Source organism: Macaca fascicularis, chromosome 16 (assembly GCF_037993035.2).
Source record: "Macaca fascicularis isolate 582-1 chromosome 16, T2T-MFA8v1.1".
In the NCBI taxonomy this organism is placed as follows: Eukaryota; Metazoa; Chordata; class Mammalia; order Primates; family Cercopithecidae; genus Macaca; species Macaca fascicularis.
The window spans coordinates 38,367,474-38,388,904 of record NC_088390.1 but is presented as its reverse complement, the minus strand read 5'-3'; the positions used below and the strand labels follow the sequence as shown (position 1 = coordinate 38,388,904).

General features: G+C 41.7%; 1 protein-coding gene across 8 annotated transcripts in view; it reads right to left on the bottom strand.

The window, feature by feature from the left end:
* The window catches only part of ATAD5 (ATPase family AAA domain containing 5), a 71,556-nt gene that overhangs the window by 15,098 nt on the left and 35,027 nt on the right, over nt 1-21,431 (bottom strand). For 5 of the 8 annotated variants that reach the window (XM_045375171.3, XM_045375172.3, XM_045375173.3 and 2 more), the window contains 8 exons: nt 17,830-17,926; nt 15,255-15,334; nt 14,582-14,721; nt 14,335-14,485; nt 8,079-8,255; nt 6,444-6,577; nt 5,903-5,996; nt 4,513-4,577 (listed from right to left, as the gene is read on the bottom strand). In XM_045375171.3, the coding sequence (XP_045231106.1) occupies nt 4,513-4,577; nt 5,903-5,996; nt 6,444-6,577; nt 8,079-8,255; nt 14,335-14,485; nt 14,582-14,721; nt 15,255-15,334; nt 17,830-17,926 (938 nt within the window). Of the gene's footprint in view, nt 1-4,512; nt 4,578-5,902; nt 5,997-6,439; nt 6,578-8,078; nt 8,256-14,334; nt 14,486-14,581; nt 14,722-15,254; nt 15,335-17,829; nt 17,927-21,431 lie in introns of those variants that run through there. The other 3 variants (XM_045375175.3, XR_010581771.1, XM_065531202.1) reach the window with 3 other exon arrangements.

The following is a 21,431-nucleotide window of genomic DNA, read 5'->3' as shown; positions in this document are numbered from 1 at the left end:
ATCAGTATGATTCCATTTATATCTAGAGTAGTCAAATTCACATAAACAAAGTAAAATGGTAGTTGCCAGCAACTACTGGACAGGAGGAAACAGGGAGTTTGATTTAACGAGCATAGAATTTCAGTTTTGCAAGAACAGTGTGAATATACTTAACACTACTCAACTGTACACTGTTACGTGTTCTTTACCAAAAGCAAATTTTTTAATACAAAAATTTTAAACACCAAGCTATATAATTTAAAATTTCCAGGAGCCACATTAAAAAATTAAAGAAACAAGTAAAATTAATTTTAGGGCCAGGTGCGGTGGCTCACGCCTCTAATTCCAGCACTTTGGGAGGCCACAGCTGGTGGATCACGAGGTCAGGAGATCGAAACCATTCTGGCTAACACGGTGAAACCCCATCTCTACTAAAAAATACAAAAAAAATTAGCCAGGCATGGTAGAGGGCGCCTGTAGCCCCAGCTACTTGGGAGGCTAAGACAGGAGAATCACAGGAACCCGGGAGGTGGAGCTTGTAGTAAGCCAGTGATTGCGCCAGTGCACTCTAGCCTGGGCGACATAGTGAGACTCCGTCTCAAAAAATTATAATAATAATTAATTTTACTACATTCTCTTACAACAATATATCCAAATATTATTGCAAAAAGTAATCAATACAAAAATTAGTGAGATGTGTTACATTCCTATTTTTTGCACTTAGTCCTCAAAATCTGGTGTTAGCCAGGCACTGTGGCTCACGCATATAATACCAGCACTTTGGGAGGCTGAGGCAGGAGTATTACTTGAGCTCAGGAATTCAGGATCAGTCTGGGCAATATAGTGAGACCTCATCTCTACAAAAAAATATTTTTAATTAGCTGAGTGTGGTGGCACACGCCTATGGTCCCAGCTACTCGGGAGGCTGAGGTGGGAGTATTGCTTGAGCCCAGGAGGTAGAGGTTGCAGTGAGCTGAGATTGAGCCACTACACTCCAGCCTAGGAAATAGAGTGAGACCCTGTCTCCAAAAAAAAAAAAAAAAAGTGTTTATATTACACTTTTAGCACAAACTAATTCAGACTAGCCACATTTTAAAAATACATAATAAGCCATATTTAGATATAATTCATATACTATACAATTCACCCACTTAACATGTAAAATTCAATGGTTTTAGTATATCTAGAGTTTTGCACCCATTACCACTATCTAATTACAGAGCATTTTCATCATCCCCAAAAGAAACCCCAGACTAATCAGCAGTCACTCCCTATTTCTACCTAGCTCCTCTAGCCTTAGGCAGCTATGAATCCACTTTCTGTCTCTATAAATTTGCCTATTCTGAACATTTCATACAATTATTATCACACAAAATATGATCTTTTATTAACTGTAGACTAACCACATTTTAAAAGCTCAATAGCCTAATCTGGCTAGTGGAGGCCATATGAGCATATAGCTGAAAGTCAACAGTGAAGGTAAAATGAAATAATACACTTGGTTAATCCAAAAGACTGCAGAGTCTAGACAAATTTTTCTTTTTTCTTTTTTTTTCCCCAGAGTCTCGCTCTGGAAAGCTGGGGTGCTCTGGTGCGATCTTGGCTTCCTGCAACCTCTACCTCCCAAGTTCAGGCAATCCTCCTGCCTCAGCCTCCCAAGTAGCTGGGACTACAGGCACATGCCACTATACCCAGTTAATTTTCTTTCTTTTTTTCTTTCTTTTTACATCCAGCTAATTTTTGTGCTTTTTGTAGAGACAGGATTTTGCCAAGGTTGCCCAGGCTGGTCTTGAACTCCTAGGCTCAAGGGATCCACCCACTTTGGCCTCCTAAAGTCCTAGCATTATAGGCATGAGCATAGCGCCCAGCCTGTTTAGACAAATTTTTTAAAATATTAAATTATGTGTTAAGAGAAACAATTTTTTTTTTTTTTTTTTTTTTTTGAGACAGGGTCTTGTGCTGTCACCCAGGCTGGAGTGTGGTGGCATGATCTTGGCTCACTGCAACCTCTGCCTCCCATGCTCAAGTGATCCTCCCACCTCAATCTCCCAAGTAGCTGGGACTACAGGTGTGCGCTACCACGTCCAGCTAATTTTTTAAATTTTTTGTAGAAACAGGGTTTCACCACGTTTCCCAAGTCGGTCACAAACTCCTGGACTCAAGCGGTCTCAAACTCCTGGACTCTGCCTCCCAAAGTGCTGGGATTACAGGCGTGAGCCACTGCCTCCAGCTAAGAAACACAATTTAAAAGAAAGAACAGGGTCAGGAGTGGTGGCTCACGCCTGTAATCCTAACACTTTAGGAGGCCAAGGTGGGTGGATTATTTCAGGTCAAGAGTTCAAAGCCAGTCTGGCCAACATGGTGAAATCCCATCTCTACTAAAAATATAAAAAAAATTAGCCAGGTGCGGTGGTATGCATCTCCATTCCCAGTTACTAGGGAGGCTGAGGTGGGAGAATTGCTTGAACCCAGGAGTTGGAGGTTGCAGTGAGCCAAGATCGTGCCACCACACTCCAGCCTGGGCAACAGGGCAATTGTGCCACTACACTCCAGCTTGGGTGAAGAGTGAGACCTCACCTAAAAAAATCAAGAACCCATACAATAAAATTGACCTGACTACAATCATAGCTCACTGCAGCCTGGAACTGCTGGCCTCAAGCAATCCTCTAACCTCAACCTCCCAAAGTGCTGGGATTACAAGTATGAGCCACCATGCCCAGCAACTTAATGTTAATTTTTAAAACTTTTTTTTTTAGAAGAATGAAAAACAAAAAAGAAAAAGGAAAAAGTAAGAAAAAAAAAACACGCACACAAAAACTTTCTTTTTAAAGGTTAAAAAAGTGCCTTGTTCATCATTGTAAGAAAGAAAAAAAAAAAAGGTGGTGACTTCTGGTGGAAAAGGGGATTCTTACTAGAAAGGGTCCATGAGAACTTCAGGAGGTAATGGAAATGCTCTATATTCTGATCTGCATAATGATGACACTGATTTTTACATATGTTACATGTACAAAATACATTCATTAGGTTATTCATGCAAGGGAATTTTAACTCCATTTAAATTTTACCTCAGAAAAGCACTGTTACTAGGCAAAAAACCTAGCGAACATTGGAGCCTCATAAAAATTTTTTTTAATTTAAGAAAAAACATTTTTAGGCCAGGCGCGGTGGCTCACGCCTGTAATCCCAGCACTTTGGGAGGCCGAGGCAGGCAGATCACAAGGTCAGGAGATCGAGACCACAGTGAAACCCCGTCTCTACTAAAAATTACAAAAAATTAGCCGGGCGCGGTTGTGGGCGCCTGTAGTCCCAGCTACTCAGGAGGCTGAGGCAGGAGAATGGCGTGAACCCGGGAGGCGGAGCTTGCAGTGAGCCGAGATCGTGCCACTGCACTCCAGCCTGGGCGACAGAGCGAGACTCCGTCTCAAAAAAAAAAAAAAAAAAAAGAAAAAAAAAAAGAAAAAACATTTTTAAAGCAAAAAAAAAAAAAGAAATATCAGAAGTCCTAAAACTTAAAAATTTTAACATATTCCTTAGAAACCACATTTATGGGAGGCTGAGGCAGGAGAATGGCGTGAACCCGGGAGGCGGAGCTTGCAGTGAGCTGAGATCCAGCCACTGCACTCCAGCCTGGGCGACAGAGCAAGACTCCGTCTCAAAGAAAAAAAAAAAAAAGGAAACCACATTTAAATCATAGCTTTTTTTTCTTTTTCTTTCTTTTTTTTTTTTGGAGACGTAGTTTCACTCTTGTTGCCCAGGCTGGAGTGCAATAGCACGATCTTGGCTCACCGCAACCTCCTGAATTCCGGCGATTCTCCTGCCACAGCCTCCCAAGTAGCTGGGATTACAGGCATGCGCCACCACGTCCGGCTAATTTTGTATTTTTAATAGAGACGGGGGTTTCACCATGTTGGTCAGACTGGTCTCGAACTCCCGACCTGAGGTGATCCACCCTCCTCGGCCTCCCAAAGTGCTGGGATTACAGGCGTGAGCCACCACACCCAGCCAGGTATTTATTTTTTTTGAGACAGAGTCTTGCTCTGTCACCCAGGCTGGAATGCAGCAGTACAATCACAGCTCACTGCAGCCACAGCCTTGACCTCCTGGGCTCAAGCAATTGTCCCACCTCAGCCTCCTGAGTAGGTAGGACTACAGGCATGTGCCACCATGCATGGCTAATTTTTTGTATTTTTATGTAGAGACAGGGTTTTGCCATGTTGCCCAAGCTGGTCTCGAACTCCACAGCTCAAGCAATCCGCCCTCCTCAGCCTCCCAAAGTGCTGGGATTACAGGCATGAGCAACTGTACCTAGCCTGATTGATTGATTGATTGACCAGGCTAGAGTACAGTGGCACAATTCCAGCTCACTGTAACCTCCACCTCCTGGGCTCAAGTGATCTTCCTGCCTCAGCCTCCCAAGTAGCTGGGAGTATAGGCATGATACCACACCTGGCTAAATTATAGCTGTATTTAATAATAAATTACTTTTACATGATTGTGATATGTAATTTATGGTTATCAAAATTTAAAACTTACCAGGGAAGGAGTACTGAACTTGATTTCTTCAAAGCAGCCATCAAACATTAAACTAAATGTTGGATCTACACACACACACACACACAAAAACATTCTTAAACATTAAGACCACTAAGTAACTTTTTCCAGTTATACTTTTCTATGAAAATATTCAGCACCCCCCTCCCCACCACCGCCTAGTGCTGTGGTACAGTCATAGCTCACTGCAGCCTCAAACTCCTGGGCTCAAGTGATCCTCTGCTTCAGCTTCCCAAGCAGCTAGGATTATAAGCTCAAGCTGCCACGCCCAGATAATTTTTAAGTTTTTTTGTAGTGATGGGGGTCTCACTATGGTGCCCAGGCTGATCTCAAAACTCCTAGGTTCAAGTGCCCACCTTAGCCTCCCAAAGTGGTGGGATTAAAGGCATAAGCCACCACACCTGGCCAACTATGATCTTCTAATAAAACTACCAGCTGGGCATGGTGCCTCATGCCTGTAATCCCAGCACTTTGGGAGGCCAAGGCAGGTGGATCACTTGAGGTCAGCAGTTCGAAACCAGCCTGACCAATATGGTGAAACCCTGTCTCTACTAAAAATACAAAAATTAGCTGGGCATGGTGGTGTGTGCCTGTAGTCCCATCTACTCAGGAGGCTGAGACAGGAGAATCGCCTGAACTCAGGAGGCAGAGGTTGGAGGTTGCAGTGAGCCGAGATGGCACCATTGCACTCCAGCCTGGGCAATAGAGCGAGACTCTGTCTCAAACAAACAAACAAACAAAACAAACAAAAAACCCACCTAACTTGTGATTAATAAGATTTTTCTCAATATTTTTAGAGTACAATCACTACCAAATGGGCATTAATTTGTAAGTAGAGTCTAGTCTCATGAATATTTATAACTGGAAAAATATTAGAATATTATTATAGTATTTCCAATTTTTTTAAAAAGAAATTGAATTAGTTTTTTAAATGAAACATTCTGTGATAATTCTTTAGAAGATGGATCAATTCTGTTAGGCTGATGATAGCTAAATATACAATAATCCGTAAGAAAGTGTTATCAGGGGCAAAAGAGTGGCTAAGTTCAGTATTAAGGAACAACGGAAAGGTTGGGTTCCATAAAAAATTTGACCACTAAATAAGATTTAGTGATCTAATCATAGGTATGATAAGGACGCCAGGAGAAGAATCTAGTACTTTCCCTACTAAAATACCTTTACTAGATCTCTTATTTGCATTCTAGAGATTGTTCTCCACTTTCTAAATATCTAACACCCAATATAGTAATCCAAAGTAGTATCCATTTTTAAAAGTAATTGCTATTTGTGAGTTAATTATAATTACTCCACTCTGCAGATGAACTACAGATTTGAGTAACTGTTTAACTGAAGTAAAATCATTGTTACCTACCACTTGTAGTAAGGATTACAGGTCGTTTAGTTGTTGCCATGAATGTTTTGATTGCATTCAAAAACCCAGCATCTTCATCAAAAATTACATCAACCTACCAACAGTTTATTAGAATATTAATGTAATAACAATACACTAATATCAGTTATGTATACATAGTAAATATTCTATATGTCTGTTAGAGACAAAATTTATGAATTTATGAAGTGTGAATTCAGCCCATGTTGAAAGTTTATGTCATACACTATAATGAATTTTAAAATTATCAACTATCAAATGTTAAAAACAAATGCAGCCACCTATTAACTAGATAGATATGAATCAGAATTTATACAATCATTTAACAATAATTAGCAGCCGTGAATTAATCATCTTCCTGAAAAATTATTCTAGAGTGGACAGTTTCATTTGCTTTAATTTCAGATACACGTATTCCCGACCTCTTTAGCTATTTTGCAATTCTTTATAAGAAAACATATTGTATTCTTTAAAGTAAGTCTTAATCATGAGCTCTCACAAATGTATACTTCTATAAGCCTACCTCCTCAAAAAGAATAAGAGATGTTGCATTTTTTCTGCTGGGTTCTTCAGCTCCAACGTCTTTGACATTTGAATTAGTTGCATTTGTAGATTTAGTCTGAGTAATTTGTTTCTGTTCAAAAGAATTTTTTATTCCTGCATAAATACAATATTGATATTTTAGGTAAAATCAACTTTTGCTAAGACACTGGATATATCCACAGAATAAGCTCAAACTGAAATCCATTATCAAAACTGAAATAGGACGGGCGTGGTGGCTCATGCCTGTAATCCCAGCACTTTGGGAGGCAGGTGGATCACCTGAGGTCAGGGGTTCGAGACCAACATGGTGAAATCCCTACTCTATTAAAAATAAAAAAATTAGTCGGTATTGGTGGCACACACCTGTAATCTCAGCTACACAGGAGGCTGAGGCAGGAGAATCACTTGAACCCAGGAGACAGAGGTTGCAGTGAGCCAAGATCACGCCACTGCACTCCAGCCTGGATGAAAGAGTGAGACTCCATCTCAAACAAACAACCAAAAACTGAAACAAGCTGGGCATGGTGGCTCATGTCTGTAATCCCAGTACTTTGGGATGCTAAGGTGGGTGGATCACTTGAGGTCAGGAGTTCAAAACCAGTCTGGCCAATATGGCAAAACCCCATCTTTTTTTTTTTTTTTTTTTTTTTTTTTTGAGACGGAGTCTGGCTCTGTCACCCAGGCTGGAGTGCAGTGGCGCGATCTCGGCTCACTGCAAGCTCCGCCTCCCGGGTTTACGCCATTCTCCTGTCTCAGCCTCCCGAGTAGCTGGGACTACAGGCGCCCGCCACCTCGCCCGGCTAGTTTTTTGTATTTTTTAGTAGAGACGGGGTTTCACCGTGTTAGCCAGGATGGTCTCGATCTCCTGACCTCGTGATCCGCCCATCTCGGCCTCCCAAAGTGCTGGGATTACAGGCTTGAGCCACCACGCCTGGCCTTTTTTTTTTTTTTTTTGAGACAGAGTCTCGCTCTGTCGCCCAGGCTGGAGTGCAGTGGCCGGATCTCGGCTCACTGCAAGCTCCGCCTCCCGGGTTCACGCCATTCTCCTGCCTCAGCCTCCCGAGTAGCTGGGACTACAGGCGGCCGCCACCTCGCCCGGCTAGTTTTTTGTATTTTTTAGTAGAGATGGGGTTTCACCGTGTTAGCCAGGATGGTCTCGATCTCCTGACCTCGTGATCCACCCCTCTCGGCCTCCCAAAGTGCTGGGATTACAGGCTTGAGCCACCACGCCCGGCCCCTTTTTTTTTTTTTTTTTTTTTTTTTTCAAAACCCCATCTTTACTAAAAATACAAAAATTAGCTGGGTGTGGTGGTGTGTGCCAGTAATCCCAGCTACTCAGGAGGCTGCAGCAGAAGAATTGCTTGAACCCAGGAGGAGGAGGTTGCAGTGAGCCAAAATCGTGCCACTGCACTTCAGCCTGGCCTGGCAATAGAGCAAGACTCTGTCTCCAAAATAAACTAAAACAAAATATTAACACTTCTATATGTAGAATCTTCAGTGTAGCTGAGATTTAATAAATAGCAACAGGAACTCGTAAAATGTGTTCATATTTTTATGTATAAGGGTCATTATTATTAAAAAATATATAATTTAATTTGTCAATTTAATGTCTTACCTTTATTCTTTTCCAGAAGCATTCCTAGTTCTTCATTATTTTTAGGTTTGGGAGATACTTTAAAATAATTTGCCAAGGTTTTGGGAGGAAGTGCTCGCTTTGGCCCACTACTTTTTGGTGATGGTGGAGGAACTTTTCTTGGTGATGTAACAACTTTCTTAGGGGAGCTTATTTTTTCTGCCCAAAACAAATTGCATTTAAAGATAAATATTCTAAAAATCATACAGGTAGCCAGATAGTTAGCCACATTCTGTATTTCTACTCTTAACAGTTAAAAAATTCAAGACAGAAATTTTCTTTCATTCTTACAAATACTTTGTACATTCAAATATTACTATATTTATTTATTCTACCAGTACAGAAGGTTAAGCCAGTCATTTAGAAAAGACACTACTCCTCAAGAAATACACATTCTTTGTTTTTGTTTTGTTTTGTTTTTTTGTTTTGAGACAGGGTCTCACTTTGTCAACCAGGCTGGAGTGAAGTGGTATGATCTCAGCTCACTGCAGTCTCCACCTCTCAGGCTCAAGCAATCCTCCCGCCCAACCCCCAAGTAGCTGGGACTACAGGAGCACACCACAATGCCTGGCTAATCGTTTGTATTTTTAGTGGAGATGGGGTTTTGCCATGTTGTCCAGGCTGGTCTCAAACTCCTGAGCTCAAGCAATCCGCCTGCCTCAGCCTCCTAAAGTGCTAGGATTACAAGCGTGGGCCACTGTACCCAGCCAGAAATACACATTCTTACAACAAATACTGTTCACAATCCCTCCGTTCATTTTTTTCTACACCTGCTTAAAGTCAGAAGAGGATGGAGGGAAAATAACAGTATACACTGAGCACATTACAAAACTTTGTTGTTCAACTTTAATTTAGACCTGCAGTAAATTGCAAGCCAATAATATGTATTTCTAGAGATGCTTTGGAAGATAGATAAAAAGTTAAAAAATAAATAGTTCACCTCTATTCTCCAGAAGCTCCGTGGCATTTTTCCACAGAATACATCCTCTCTTCCCCTCTAGGTACCTGGATTTAGTCCTTACAAATCCTAATTACTGTATGGCCTCAGAACAGGATGCTCCTCACATACCATCTCATGTTCACAGTTCCATATCTGTGTCTTATTCTTTTTTGGTACCCTCTGTCTCCATAGATCTTATCATAGCCCTTGTATATTAGAGGTGTTCAATAAGTTTACTGAAAATCTCGAGGTTAAAAAAGCTGTCACAGGCCAGGCGTGGTGGCTCACGCCTGTAATCCCAGCACTTTCGGAGGCCGAGGCAGGCAGATCACAAGGTCAGGAGATCGAGACCATCCTGGCTAACACGGTGAAACCCCGTCTCTACTAAAAATACAAAAAATTAGCCGGAGGTGATGGCAGGCGCCTGGAGTCCCAGCTACTGGGGAGGCTGAGTCAGGAGAATGGCGTGAACCTGGGAGGCGGAGCTTGCAGTAAGCCGAGATAGTGCCACTGCACTGCAGCCTGGGCGACAGAGCAAGACTCTGTCTCAAAAAAAAAAAAAAAAATATATATATATATATATATACACACATATATATATATGTTGAATAGATATCAATTTATAAAAAACACTCACCATTTTGTCCTTTTTTTGGTTGTTGTTTCTTTTGAGACGGAGTCTCGCTCTGTCACCAGGCTGGAGTGCAGTGGCACGATCTCAGCTCACTGCAATGTCTGCCTTCTGAGTTCAAGTGATTCTCCTACCTCAGCCTCCCAAGTAGCTGGGATTACAAGCACGTGCCACCATGCCCAGCTAATTTATGTATTTTTAGTAGAGACGGGATTTCACCATGTTGGCCAGGATGGTCTCAATCTCCTGATTTCATGATCCGCCCGCCTCGGCCTCCCAAAGTGCTGGGATTACAGGCATGAGCCACCGTGCCCAGCCTTTGTCCTTATTTTTCTTATTTTGATATAGACCAAGGACTGCTTGATCATGTATGAATACCAGTCCAAGGACTGGTTTTATTTATTTAATTTTTCTGAGACGGAGTCTCACACTGTTGCCCGGGCTGGAGTACAGTAGCACAATCTCAGCTCACTGTAATTACACTCCACCTCTCAATTTCAAGCAATTCTCCTGCCTCAGTCTCCCAATTAGCTGGGATTACAGGTATGCACCACCACGCCTGGCTAATTTTTCTATTTTTAGTAGAGACAGCATTTCACCATGTTGGCCAGCCTGGTATCAAACTCCTGACCTTGTGATCCACCTGCCTGGGCCTCCCAAAGTGCTGGGATTACAGGTATGATCTACTGCACCTAGCCCAAAGACTGGTTTTAAAAATACATGCTTAGCCAGGTGCAGTGGTTCATACCCGCAATCCCAGCACTCTGGGAGGCTAAAGCAGGAGGATTATCTGAGCCCAGGAGTTCAAGTTTGCAATGAGCCATTATTGCATCACTGCAATCCAACCTGGGCAACAGAGGAAGACCTTGTCTTTTCAAAAAATAATTTTTAAAAAGGCAATTTTGGCCGGGCGCGGTGGCTCAAGCCTGTAATCCCAGCACTTTGGGAGGCCGAGACGGGCGGATCACGAGGTCAGGAGATCGAGACCATCCTGGCTAACACGGTGAAACCCCGTCTCTACTAAAAAATACAAAAAACTAGCCGGGCGAGGTGGCGGGCGCCTGTAGTCCCAGCTACTCAGGAGGCTGAGGCAGGAGAATAGCGTGAACCCGGGAGGCAGAGCTTGCAGTGAGCCGAGATCTGGCCACTGCACTCCAGCCTGGGCGGCAGAGCGAGACTCCGTCTCAAAAAAAAAAAAAAAAAAAAAAAAGGCAATTTTTATTTTAAGATACTCAGTGAGTAGTTGGCTAAACTATATCAATATATTCTTTCTAAAAAATTTGGCCAGGCACAGTGGCTCACACCTGTAATCCCAGCACTTCAAGAGTCCAAGGCAGATGGATCACCTGAGGTTAGGAGTTCGAGACCAGCCTGGCCAACATGGTGAAACCCTGTCTCTACTAAAAACACAAATATTAGCCGAGCATGGTGGTGCACACCTGTAGTCTCAGCTGCTTGGGAGGCTGAGGCATGAGAATCACTTGAACCCGGGAGACAGAGGTTGCAGTGAGCCAATATCACGCCACTACACTCCAACCTGGCGACAGAGCAAGATTCCGTCTCAAAAAAAAAAAAAAAAAAAGAAAAGAAATTTCACACCAAAAGAACCACCTTCTTGCAGAAACAGCTAACTATATAGGTCTGGGACATCCTAACATGCCGGAAAGCAAGGAAAATATCAACTATTGCTGGGTAATGTCAAAAGGACACAAACCAATTAAAATAGTTCCCTGCTAGCCAAAGATGGAAAAATATGAGCACCAAAAGAAAGTAAGATGGGATTCTGCTTCCAGCCAAGGTATAGAACTGGCACTGGATTTATCCTCCCATCAGAAATAAGAACAACAAGAAAACTGGACATGATATATGAAATAACACTTTTCAAGACTTTTGTCATCAAGCAACACTGGATAGTAATCTCTGAGATACAAATAACAAATAAGGTGAACACTAGAATTGCCCAGCCTATTGCCCTGAGAAAATTTCCATAGTGAGGGGAAAGTCAATCCACGTTTTCTGAGTTGAGACTGCACTAGAAACCTAAGGAGGTTGGCCAGGTGCAGTAGTTCATGCCTGTAATCCCAGCACTCTGGGAGGCTGAGGTGGGTGGATTACAAGGTCAGGAATTTGAGACCAGCCTGGCCAACATAGTGAAACGCCATCTCTACTAAAAATACAAAAAAATTAGCTGGCCATGATGGCGGGCGCCTGTAATCCCAGCTACTTGGGAGGCTGAGGCAGGAGAATCACTTGAACCTGGGAGGCGGAGGTTACAGTGAGCCAAGATCGCACCACCACACTCTAGCATGGGCGACAGTGTGAGACTCCATCTCAAAAAAAAAAAAAAAAGAAAAGAAAAAGAAAAAAAAGAAAGAGAAACTTGAGGAAGCCAAGGCAGGTGGATCACCTGAGGTCAGGAGTTCGAGACCAGCCTGGCCACCATGGTCAAACCCTGTCTCTACTAAAAATACAAAAAAAATTAGCTGGACGTGGTGGCGGGTGCCTATAATCCAAGCTACTCGGGGAGGCTGAGGCAGGAGAATCGCTTGAACCCAGGAGGTGGAGCTTGCAGCAAGCCAAGATTGTGCCACTGCACTCCAGCCTGGGTGACAAGAGCGAGACTCCGTCTCAAAAAAAAAAAAAAAAAAAATTACATGGATGATAGAATTAGTAACCAAGACCATTAAAACAGTTGTTATAAGTGACATGTTCAAACACCTAGAGGAAAGACTGGATACATGGTAAGTAGAAACACAGAAGATACAAAAAGGACCCAAATCAAACTTCTAAAAATGAAAACTACACTTATAGCAGTGACAGCATACTAGATACTACAGAAGAAAAGATGTATAAACTTGAATAAACAGTGATAATAACTAACCAAACTGAAACAAAAAAAGGAAAAAGACTAAAAAATTGAACAAAGCATCAGTGTGCCAGGAGACAATTTCAAGTAGTCTAAAATACCTATAATAATAACTGGAGTTGCCAAAGGAAATGGGGAGGACAGAAAAAATATTTCAAGAAATACTGGTTGAAATTTTATCAACTCTGATCTTCCCAACTATAAACTCATATATGCAAGAAACTCAACAAATCCCAAGCACAAGAAACATGAAGAGAAGTACACCAAGGCATGTCATAATCAAATTACTTAAAACCAGTGAGAAAATCTTCAAAGCAACAAAGAAATAATAAACACAAAGAGGTGAAACATATTATATATAAAAATCCATGAGTTCATAATAACACTTAAAAAATTAAACTGCACAAAAACTCACTGGTCAACTGTCAAGGTTGCTAGGACACCATCACTCTAAGTACTAATAAATAAAGGAAAGAATGAAGCATTTCTGGTGCCTACAAACTGTATTTCAAAGCATCCAAAGAGTTGATGAGGAATAGTGCTTCCTTTTAAAATTCTAATAAATGCAAAGAATAATTATAAAATTATCATTTTGTAATCTACAATGGATAATCTGCTATGATGTCATAGGAAGTACGCAGGCCACCTATACATGTATGCCAGACCCAGAACAGAACCTGAGTCTAATCAAGCCCATAGATCTAACTGCCAGTTTACAAGAAATACAGGGAAGAGGACTATGTTAACTGATACCATGAGGATATAATCAGCAGACAAATCCAGAATGTGAAAAATTTCATGACAAATGACTCAAATTCTTCAACAAATAAATGACATGAAAAGAAAGGTGAGTGAATTGTTAGCGAGCGTAAAAGAAAGTTAAGAGACTTGGCCGGGCGCGGTGGCTCAAGCCTGTAATCCCAGCACTTTGGGAGGCCGAGATGGGCGGATCATGAGGTCAGGAGATCGAGACCATCCTGGCTAACACGGTGAAACCCTGTCTCTACTAAAAAATACAAAAAAACTAGCCGGGCGAGATGGCAGGCGCCTGTAGTCCCAGCTACTCGGGAGCCTGAGGCAGGAGAATGGCCTAAACCCGGGAGGCGGAGCTTGCAGTGAGCTGAGATCCGGCCACTGCACTCCAGCCCGGGCGACAGAGCAAGACTCCGTCTCAAAAAAAAAAAAAAAGAAAGGTAAAAGACCTCAATCAAATGTAAGATATGAACCTTGTTTGGATCTAGATTTGAACAAATCATTTGAAACAATAGAAAACTGACATTAGACTGTGTATGAGATGATATGAAGGAATACAGTTAAATAGATCTTTTTTTTGGAGATAGGGACTCACACTGTCACCAAGGCTGGAGTGCAGTGGCCCAATCACAGCTCACTGCATCCTCAACATTCTAGGCTCAAGTGATCCTCCCACATCAACTTCCAGAGTAGCTGGGACTACAGGCATACACCACCACACCTAGCTAATTTATTTTTTATTATTTGTAGAGACAAGGTCTCGCTATGCTGCTTAGGCTGGTTGTTAACTCTGTTGGGTCTGATTATGATATTATAGTTAGGCTTTTTTAGAAGTCCTTATCAGATAGAGATAAATATTGAAGAATGTAGGGGTGAAATGATATGATGGTCTTCAGATTTATTTTAAAATAATCTGGCAGGGGTGGACAGGGAATATGTGTACATGTAGAAGATTAAAAATAAATGGCAAAATGTTGATAATTGACATTATTTTCTTGGGTTTTGTTTTTTTCGAAACATTATGGCTTAAGGAAAATAATTTACTTACTTGGTGACTTGCCTATGTTGTAGCTATTAAAAAAATAGGGTTTTTGTGAGTTTACACCTTGTTTATCTACTTGATGGGACTGAGTAGCTTCCTTCAACTGAGATAGAATTTGTCTACCACTGCGCTGGGAAGAGGCATTCACTTCAAATATCTAAAAGAAGAAAAACGAAGGGAGAATGGTTTATGTCTCTTTTTAATCCAAGGGTAATTATTACACTGACATTCTCTCATCATAGCTGTTACTAACCTTAAATCCAAGCTCCTGGGCACAAGCATACACAGCAGCAGTTTTTCCCACTCCTGTTGGCCCTGTTATAAGGACAGTATTGCAAAGACGACTCTCTTCATCATCTGAACTGCCTTTAAAGTCTATGCCACCCGAGAAATCTGAAAAATTATTCAAATGCATATAAAATGATAATTGCTGAGGAAGCAGTTCTACCTTATGAAATCCAATGATTAAATCCCACAAACTTCTTGCAATAAATGCTGAAATATTACTTTATAAAAAGTAGAAAATCAGGCCGGGTATGGTGGTACATGCCTGTAATTCCAGCATTTTGGGAAGCCGAGGCGGGCAGATCACAAGGTCAGGAGTTCAAGACCAGCCTGGCCAACATGGTGAAACCCCATCTCTACTAAAAATACAAAAATTAGCCAGGTGTGGTGACACATGCCTGTAGTCCCAGGTACTCAAGTAGGCTGAGGTGAGAGAATCACTTGAACCCAGGAGGCGGAGGTTGCAGTGAGCCGAGATCACACCATTGCACTCCAGCCTGGGTGACAGAGTGAGACTCTGTCTCAAAAAAAAAAAAGCAGAAAATCAAATATAAAATACCAATTAAGAAATTTTATACAAAGTTTTAGTTAATGTAACTAAAAATGTTCAGTGAAACGGTAAAAAAAAAGACACAAGATACCTTCCTGTTTCTCATCTCTTTTTCCCTTCAGATTCTGCCTTTCTTCCAATTCAGCTCTTCTTTTCCAGTCTTTCAACCAACTGCCACAAGAAAATGTAATAAAAATAATTCACAGAATATAGCTATGCCTTAGACTTTATGTTAAAATGATTATTGGGGGAAGTTATGGCATATTGTTAGTTTCTCTGGCATTGGCCATTCAACTGATGAAGGGCCTTCTTGTTATTTTTACTAGTACAGCTTTATATGGCATATTGTTAGTTTCTAAACACTCCATAGTGCTTGTGAATCAATTAAAGAGTAAAATAGTTTTACATGGACATGAACATTTAGTAGTTTCTGCCAAAATATATAAGACTGTATGTGCAAGAATATTCACTGTAGCATTGTTCATATTAGCCTCTAACAGGAAAAACATAAAAATACACCAGTGGGGAAAAAATACATTATAGTACAGTCACTTAGAAACCAGTATACAGCAATTAAAAAGAACTGAGGTGGCAGGGCAGGCACAGTGGCTCAGGCCTGTAATCCCAGCACTTTGGGAGGCGGAGGCAGATGAATTGCTTGAGCTCAGGAATTTGAAACCAGCCTGGGCAACACAGCGAAACCTGTCTCTACAAAAAACATTAGCCAGGAATGGTGGGGCACCATGCCTGGCTTGGGAGGCTCAGGTGGGAGGATGGCTTGAGCTTGAGAGGCAAAGCTTGCAGTGAGCCAAGATTCCACCACTGTACTCCAGCCTGGGCAACAGAGCAAGACCCTGTCTCAAAATTAAAAAAAAGAACTGCGGTATATTGTGTAATCACATGAAAGGTGCCTAATATACAATGTACAACAGAAAGATTAAGTTCTAGTCTGGAGCTAGAATGCCTGAGTTTAAATCCCAGTTCCATCACTTTCTAGCTGTGTGACTTTGGACAAATAACTCAGCCTCTCTAGGCCTTGGTTTCTTCATCTGTGAGGTGAGGACAACAGTATTTATGCTCATAGTATTTTTTTTTTTGACAGTCTTGCTTTGTCACTGGAGTGTAGGGGTGTGATCATAGCTCACCGCAGCCTCGAATTCTTGGACTCATGTGACCCTCCCACCTCAGGCTCCTGAGTGGCTCAGAATCCAAGTGGGCGCCATCATGCCTAACATTTTTTTTATTTTTTGTAGAGATGGGGTCAACCTATTTTGCCCAGGCTGCTCTCAAACTCCTGGCCACAAACAATCCTCCTGCCTCAGCCTACGAAAGCACTGGGATTACAGGCTTGAGCCACTGTACCCAACTGCTCACAGTACTGTTCTAAGGATAAAATGAATGAAGAACAGTACAAAAAAAAAAAAAAAGAACAATACAAGTACTTAAGAACAGTAGTACCAAGTTCACACTATTAACTATAATTATGGGTCCATAAATCCTTATATGAAATCCTTTGGGCCAGATTGTTTTAGAATTAATTTTTCAGATACTTAAAAGGTTATTTAGTACATATACTGCATATTACATAATACCCCTAATGGGGTCTAGGCAGTACACCCATAATCACTTAAGTTGGTTTGGTTTGTTTTTTTGTTTTGTTTTGAGACAGACCCTTACTCTGTCGCCTAGGCTGCAGCACACGGGCACAATCTCGGCTCACTGCAATCTTCGCCTCCCGGGTTCAAGCAATTCTCATGCCTCAGCCTCTCCAGTAGCTAGGATTACAGGCATGCATCACCACACCTAGCTAATTTTTGTATTTTTAGTAGAGATGGGGTTTCACCATGTTGGCCAGGCTGGTCTCAAACTCCTAGCCTCAAGTGATCCACCCGCCTTGGCCTCCCAAAGTGCTGGGATTACAGGTATGAGTCACCGCGCTGGGCCATCACTTAATATTTTTATTAAAAAATATGTGAATTCTGGCCGGGCACAGTGGCTGACACCTGTAATCCCAGCACAGCACTTTGGGAGGCCAAGGTGAGTGGATCACCTGAGGTCAGGAGTTCGAGACCAGCCTGGTCAACATGGCGAAACTGTCTCTACCAAAAATACAAAAATTACCCTGGCATGGTGGTGCACCTCTATAGTCCCAGCTACTCAGGAGGCTGAGGCAGGAGAATCTATTGAACTTGGGAGGCAGCGGCTGTAGTGAGCCAAGATCATGCTATTACACTCCAGCCTGGGTGACCGAGTGAGACTCTGTCTCAAAAAAAAACCACAAAAATTTTGTAAATTCTAAGTGTAAAGGTACAACAAATTTCATGTAATCAATTCAATAAACTTTCATTATTCAGAATTTTTTGGATGTGAGAATTGAAGATGAAGGACTGGGGACCTGAATTAGTAGTAATGTGATCCCATTTGTTAGAAAGGAAGGAACTAACATATGCATAAAATATTTTTCTGGAAGCTTTTACAAAACATTTTCAATGATTATCTCTGAGAAGTAGAAATATAAGAAAAGAGGGCTACTTGTCACTTAAACTTCTACCATTTTTTGAAGATTTTATCAGGAAATATATTACTTTATAACTACAATTTCTAAACAAAAATAGTAAAACTAAGATTGTAAACTATTTCTCAATTCCTTTACACATTTTACCAACCTATGTAACTTTTTTATAGCTAACTCATTTCCTATAAGTTCACTGGCAGTCTGAGGTTGATACTTTTCTGTCCAAAGCATGTCTTCAGTTCCAGAATCTAAAGCAAAAAAAAAAAAAAAAAAAAAAAAAAAAATTAAGGTATTCATTCCTTGACATAAACATATATGAATTATTACTCATTTACATTATTATTACAATGTCACAGTAGGTATTTGCAGAAATATTTATATTTACAAAATGCCAGAGGTAATTTTAAAACAACATTACATTTAAAATTCTTCACACCAAACCCTTCCCCCTAAAAAACAATAACCACCATAATCTTATTAAAATATTAAAGTGCACACTTAAACATTGTTGGTTTTTTTTTTTTCTTTTAGGGTTACCATCTGGCCCAGCAATCCCATTACTGGGTATATACCCAGAGGAAAATAAACTGTTCTATCAAAAAGATACATGTACTCACATGTTTATCAGCACTATTTAGAATAGCAAAGACACTGAACCTGGGAGACGGAGGTTGCAGTGAGCCAGGATTGCGCCACTGCACTCCAGCCTGAGCACTTGAGCAACAGAGTGAGAGTCCATCTCAAAAAAAAAAAAAAAAAAAAAAAGCAAAAACATGGAATCAACCTAAGTGCCCAAAAATGGTGGATTGGATAAAGAATTTGTAGGACATATATACACCATGGGATAGTATGCAGCCATAAAAAAGAAATAACTCATATCCTTTGCAGCAACATGGTTGCAGCTAGAGGCCATTATCTATCTATGCAGAAACAGAAAACCAAATACTTCATGTTCTCGTTTATAAGCAGAACCTAAACACTGGGTACACATGGACATAAAGATGGGAACAAAAGACAATGGAGGCTACGTGTGATGGCTCACACCTATAATCCCAGCACTTTGGGAGGCCAAGGCAGGTAGACCACTTGAACCCAGGAGATCGGGATTGGCCTGGGCAACATAGTGTTACCCTGTCTCTTAACAACAAAAAGACACTGGGGACTACAAAAGGGAGGAGGGAAGAAGTGAGGACAAGGGTTGAAAAACTATCTATTGGGCACTATGCTCACTATTTGGGTGACAGGTTCAATTGAAGTCCAAATCTCAGCGACATGGAATTTATCCATGTGACAAACCTGCACATGTGCAGGTCGAAAATTAAAAATAGTTTTTTCTTTTTTTAAGAGATGAGGTCTTGCTATGCTGTCCAGGCTGGACTGCAGTGGCTATTCACAAGTATGAACACATCTCCCTGCATTCCTGAACTTTGGACCTCAAGCTCCCACCCCAGCCTCCTGAGTAGGTGGGACTACAGATGTGAGTCACCACAACCAGCAATATTTAAATTTTTAATAACCACTGAAGAAACATGAACGATGAGAAATAATCTGTGACATAAAACCAATAATCAGGCTGGGTGCAGTGGCTCATGCCTATAATCCCAGCACTTTGGGAGGCCGAGGAGGGCAGATCACTTGAGGTCAGGAGTTCGAGATCAGCCTGGCCAACATGGTGAAACCCCATCTTTACTAAAAATACAGAAAGTAGGCTGGGCTCGGTGGTTCACATCTGTAATCCCAGCAGTTTGGGAGGTCGAGGTGGGCAGATCACTTGAGGTCAGGAGTTCGAGACCAGCCTGGCCAACATGGTGACACCCCGTCTCTACTAAAAATATAAAAATTAGCCGGGCATGGTGGCGCATGCCTGTAGTCACAGCTACTAAAGAGGGTAAGGCAGGAGAATAGCTTGAACCTGGGAGGTGGAGGTTGCAGTGAGCCGAGATCGTGCCACTGCACCCCAACCTGGGCGACAGAGCGAGACTTCGTCTCAAAAAAAAAAAAGCTGGGCGCGGTGGCTCACAGCTGTAATCCCAGCACTTTGGGAGGCTGAGGCAGGTGGATCACAGGTCAGGAGATGGAGACCATCCTGGCTAACACGGTGAAACCCCATCTCTACTAAAAATACAAAAAATTAGCCAGGCATGGTGGCGTGAGCCTGTAGTCCCAGCTACTTGGAAGACTGAGGCAGAAGGATGGCGTGAACCCGGGAGGCGGAGCTTTCAGTGAGCCAAGATCATGCCACTGCACTCCAGCCTGGGTGACAGAGCAAGACTCTGTCTCAAAAAAAAAAAAAAAAAATGCATCAAGTAGCTGAGCATGGTAGTGGGCGCTCACTCGGGAGGCTGACGCAGAAGAATCACTTGAACTCGGGAGGTGGAGGCTGCAGTGAGTCCAGATCATGCTAGCACAGTCCAGCCTGGGCAACAGAGTGAATCCATCTCAAAAAATTAAATAAATAAATAAAGAACAAAACAATAATCTACAGAACAATAGTGGCATAGTCTTATTGGACCCTCTTTTAACCCTGAAAAGAAACATTAAAACATCCTATAAAGTCAACCTGGGAAAATGGAGAAAGATGCCACATTCCCAGTTGAGAAGACTACTGTAAAGATGCCACTTCTCTCCATTAAGCTATAGATAATTGTAAAATTAAAATCTCAACAGGATTTATGGGGTAAGGTAAACTGTAGTCCATCGAATAAAGCAAATACATAAAAATTATTTTAAAAATAATGATAAGAGACTTGCCATATCAAATACTAAAACATGCTATAGGTTGAGTATCCCTTATCTGAAATGCTTGGGACCAGAAATTTTCCAACTGAATTTAATGAGATATCCCTAGGATGAGGCCGAAGTCTAAACATGGAATTCACTTCTGTTTCATATACACCTGTACACACAGCCTGAAAGTAATTTTATACAATATTTTAAATAATTTTGTGCAAGAAAAAAAGTTTTGTCCCCATTTTGACTGTCACCTGTCCAGAAGAGGTTAGGTGTGGAATTTTCTTTTTTCTTGAAACAGGGTCTTGCTCTGTCACCCAGCCTGGAGTAGTGGTGAATCATGGCTCACTATAGCCTTAACCTCAAGTGATCCTCTCGCATCAGCCTCCCATGGAGCTGAGACTACAGGCATGTGCCACCATGCCTAGCCAATTTTTTTTTTTTTTTTTTTGTAAAGGTGTGGTCTCCCTATCTTGCCCAGCCTGGCCTCAAACTCCTGGGCTCAAGCAATGCTCCTACCTCGGCCTCTCAAAGCGCTGGGATTATAGGGATGAGCCATGGTGCCCAGGCCCAGACATGGAATTTTCCACTTATGGCACCATGTCAGCACTCAAAACGTTTTGGATTTTGGAGCATTTCAAATTTCAGATTTTTGGATTAGGGATACTCATCCTGTATAAAGCTATATAAATGAATTAAATCAATAGCATACTTTGGAAAAGCTATATAAACTGAATGGGGCTGGGCACAGTGGCTCACGCCTGTAATCCCAGTACTTCGGGAGGCCGAGGCGGGCGGATAACCTGAGGTCAGGAGTTCAAAACCAGCCTGACCAACATGGAGAAACCCGGTCTCTACTAAAAATACAGAATTAGCCAGGCATGGTGGACCATGCCTGTAATCCCAGCTACTCGGGAGGCTGAGGCAGGAGAATCGCTTAAATCCAGGAGGCAGAGGTTGCAGTGAGCCAAGATCACGCCATGGCACTGCAGCCTGGGCAAAAAGAGCAAAACTCTGTCTCAA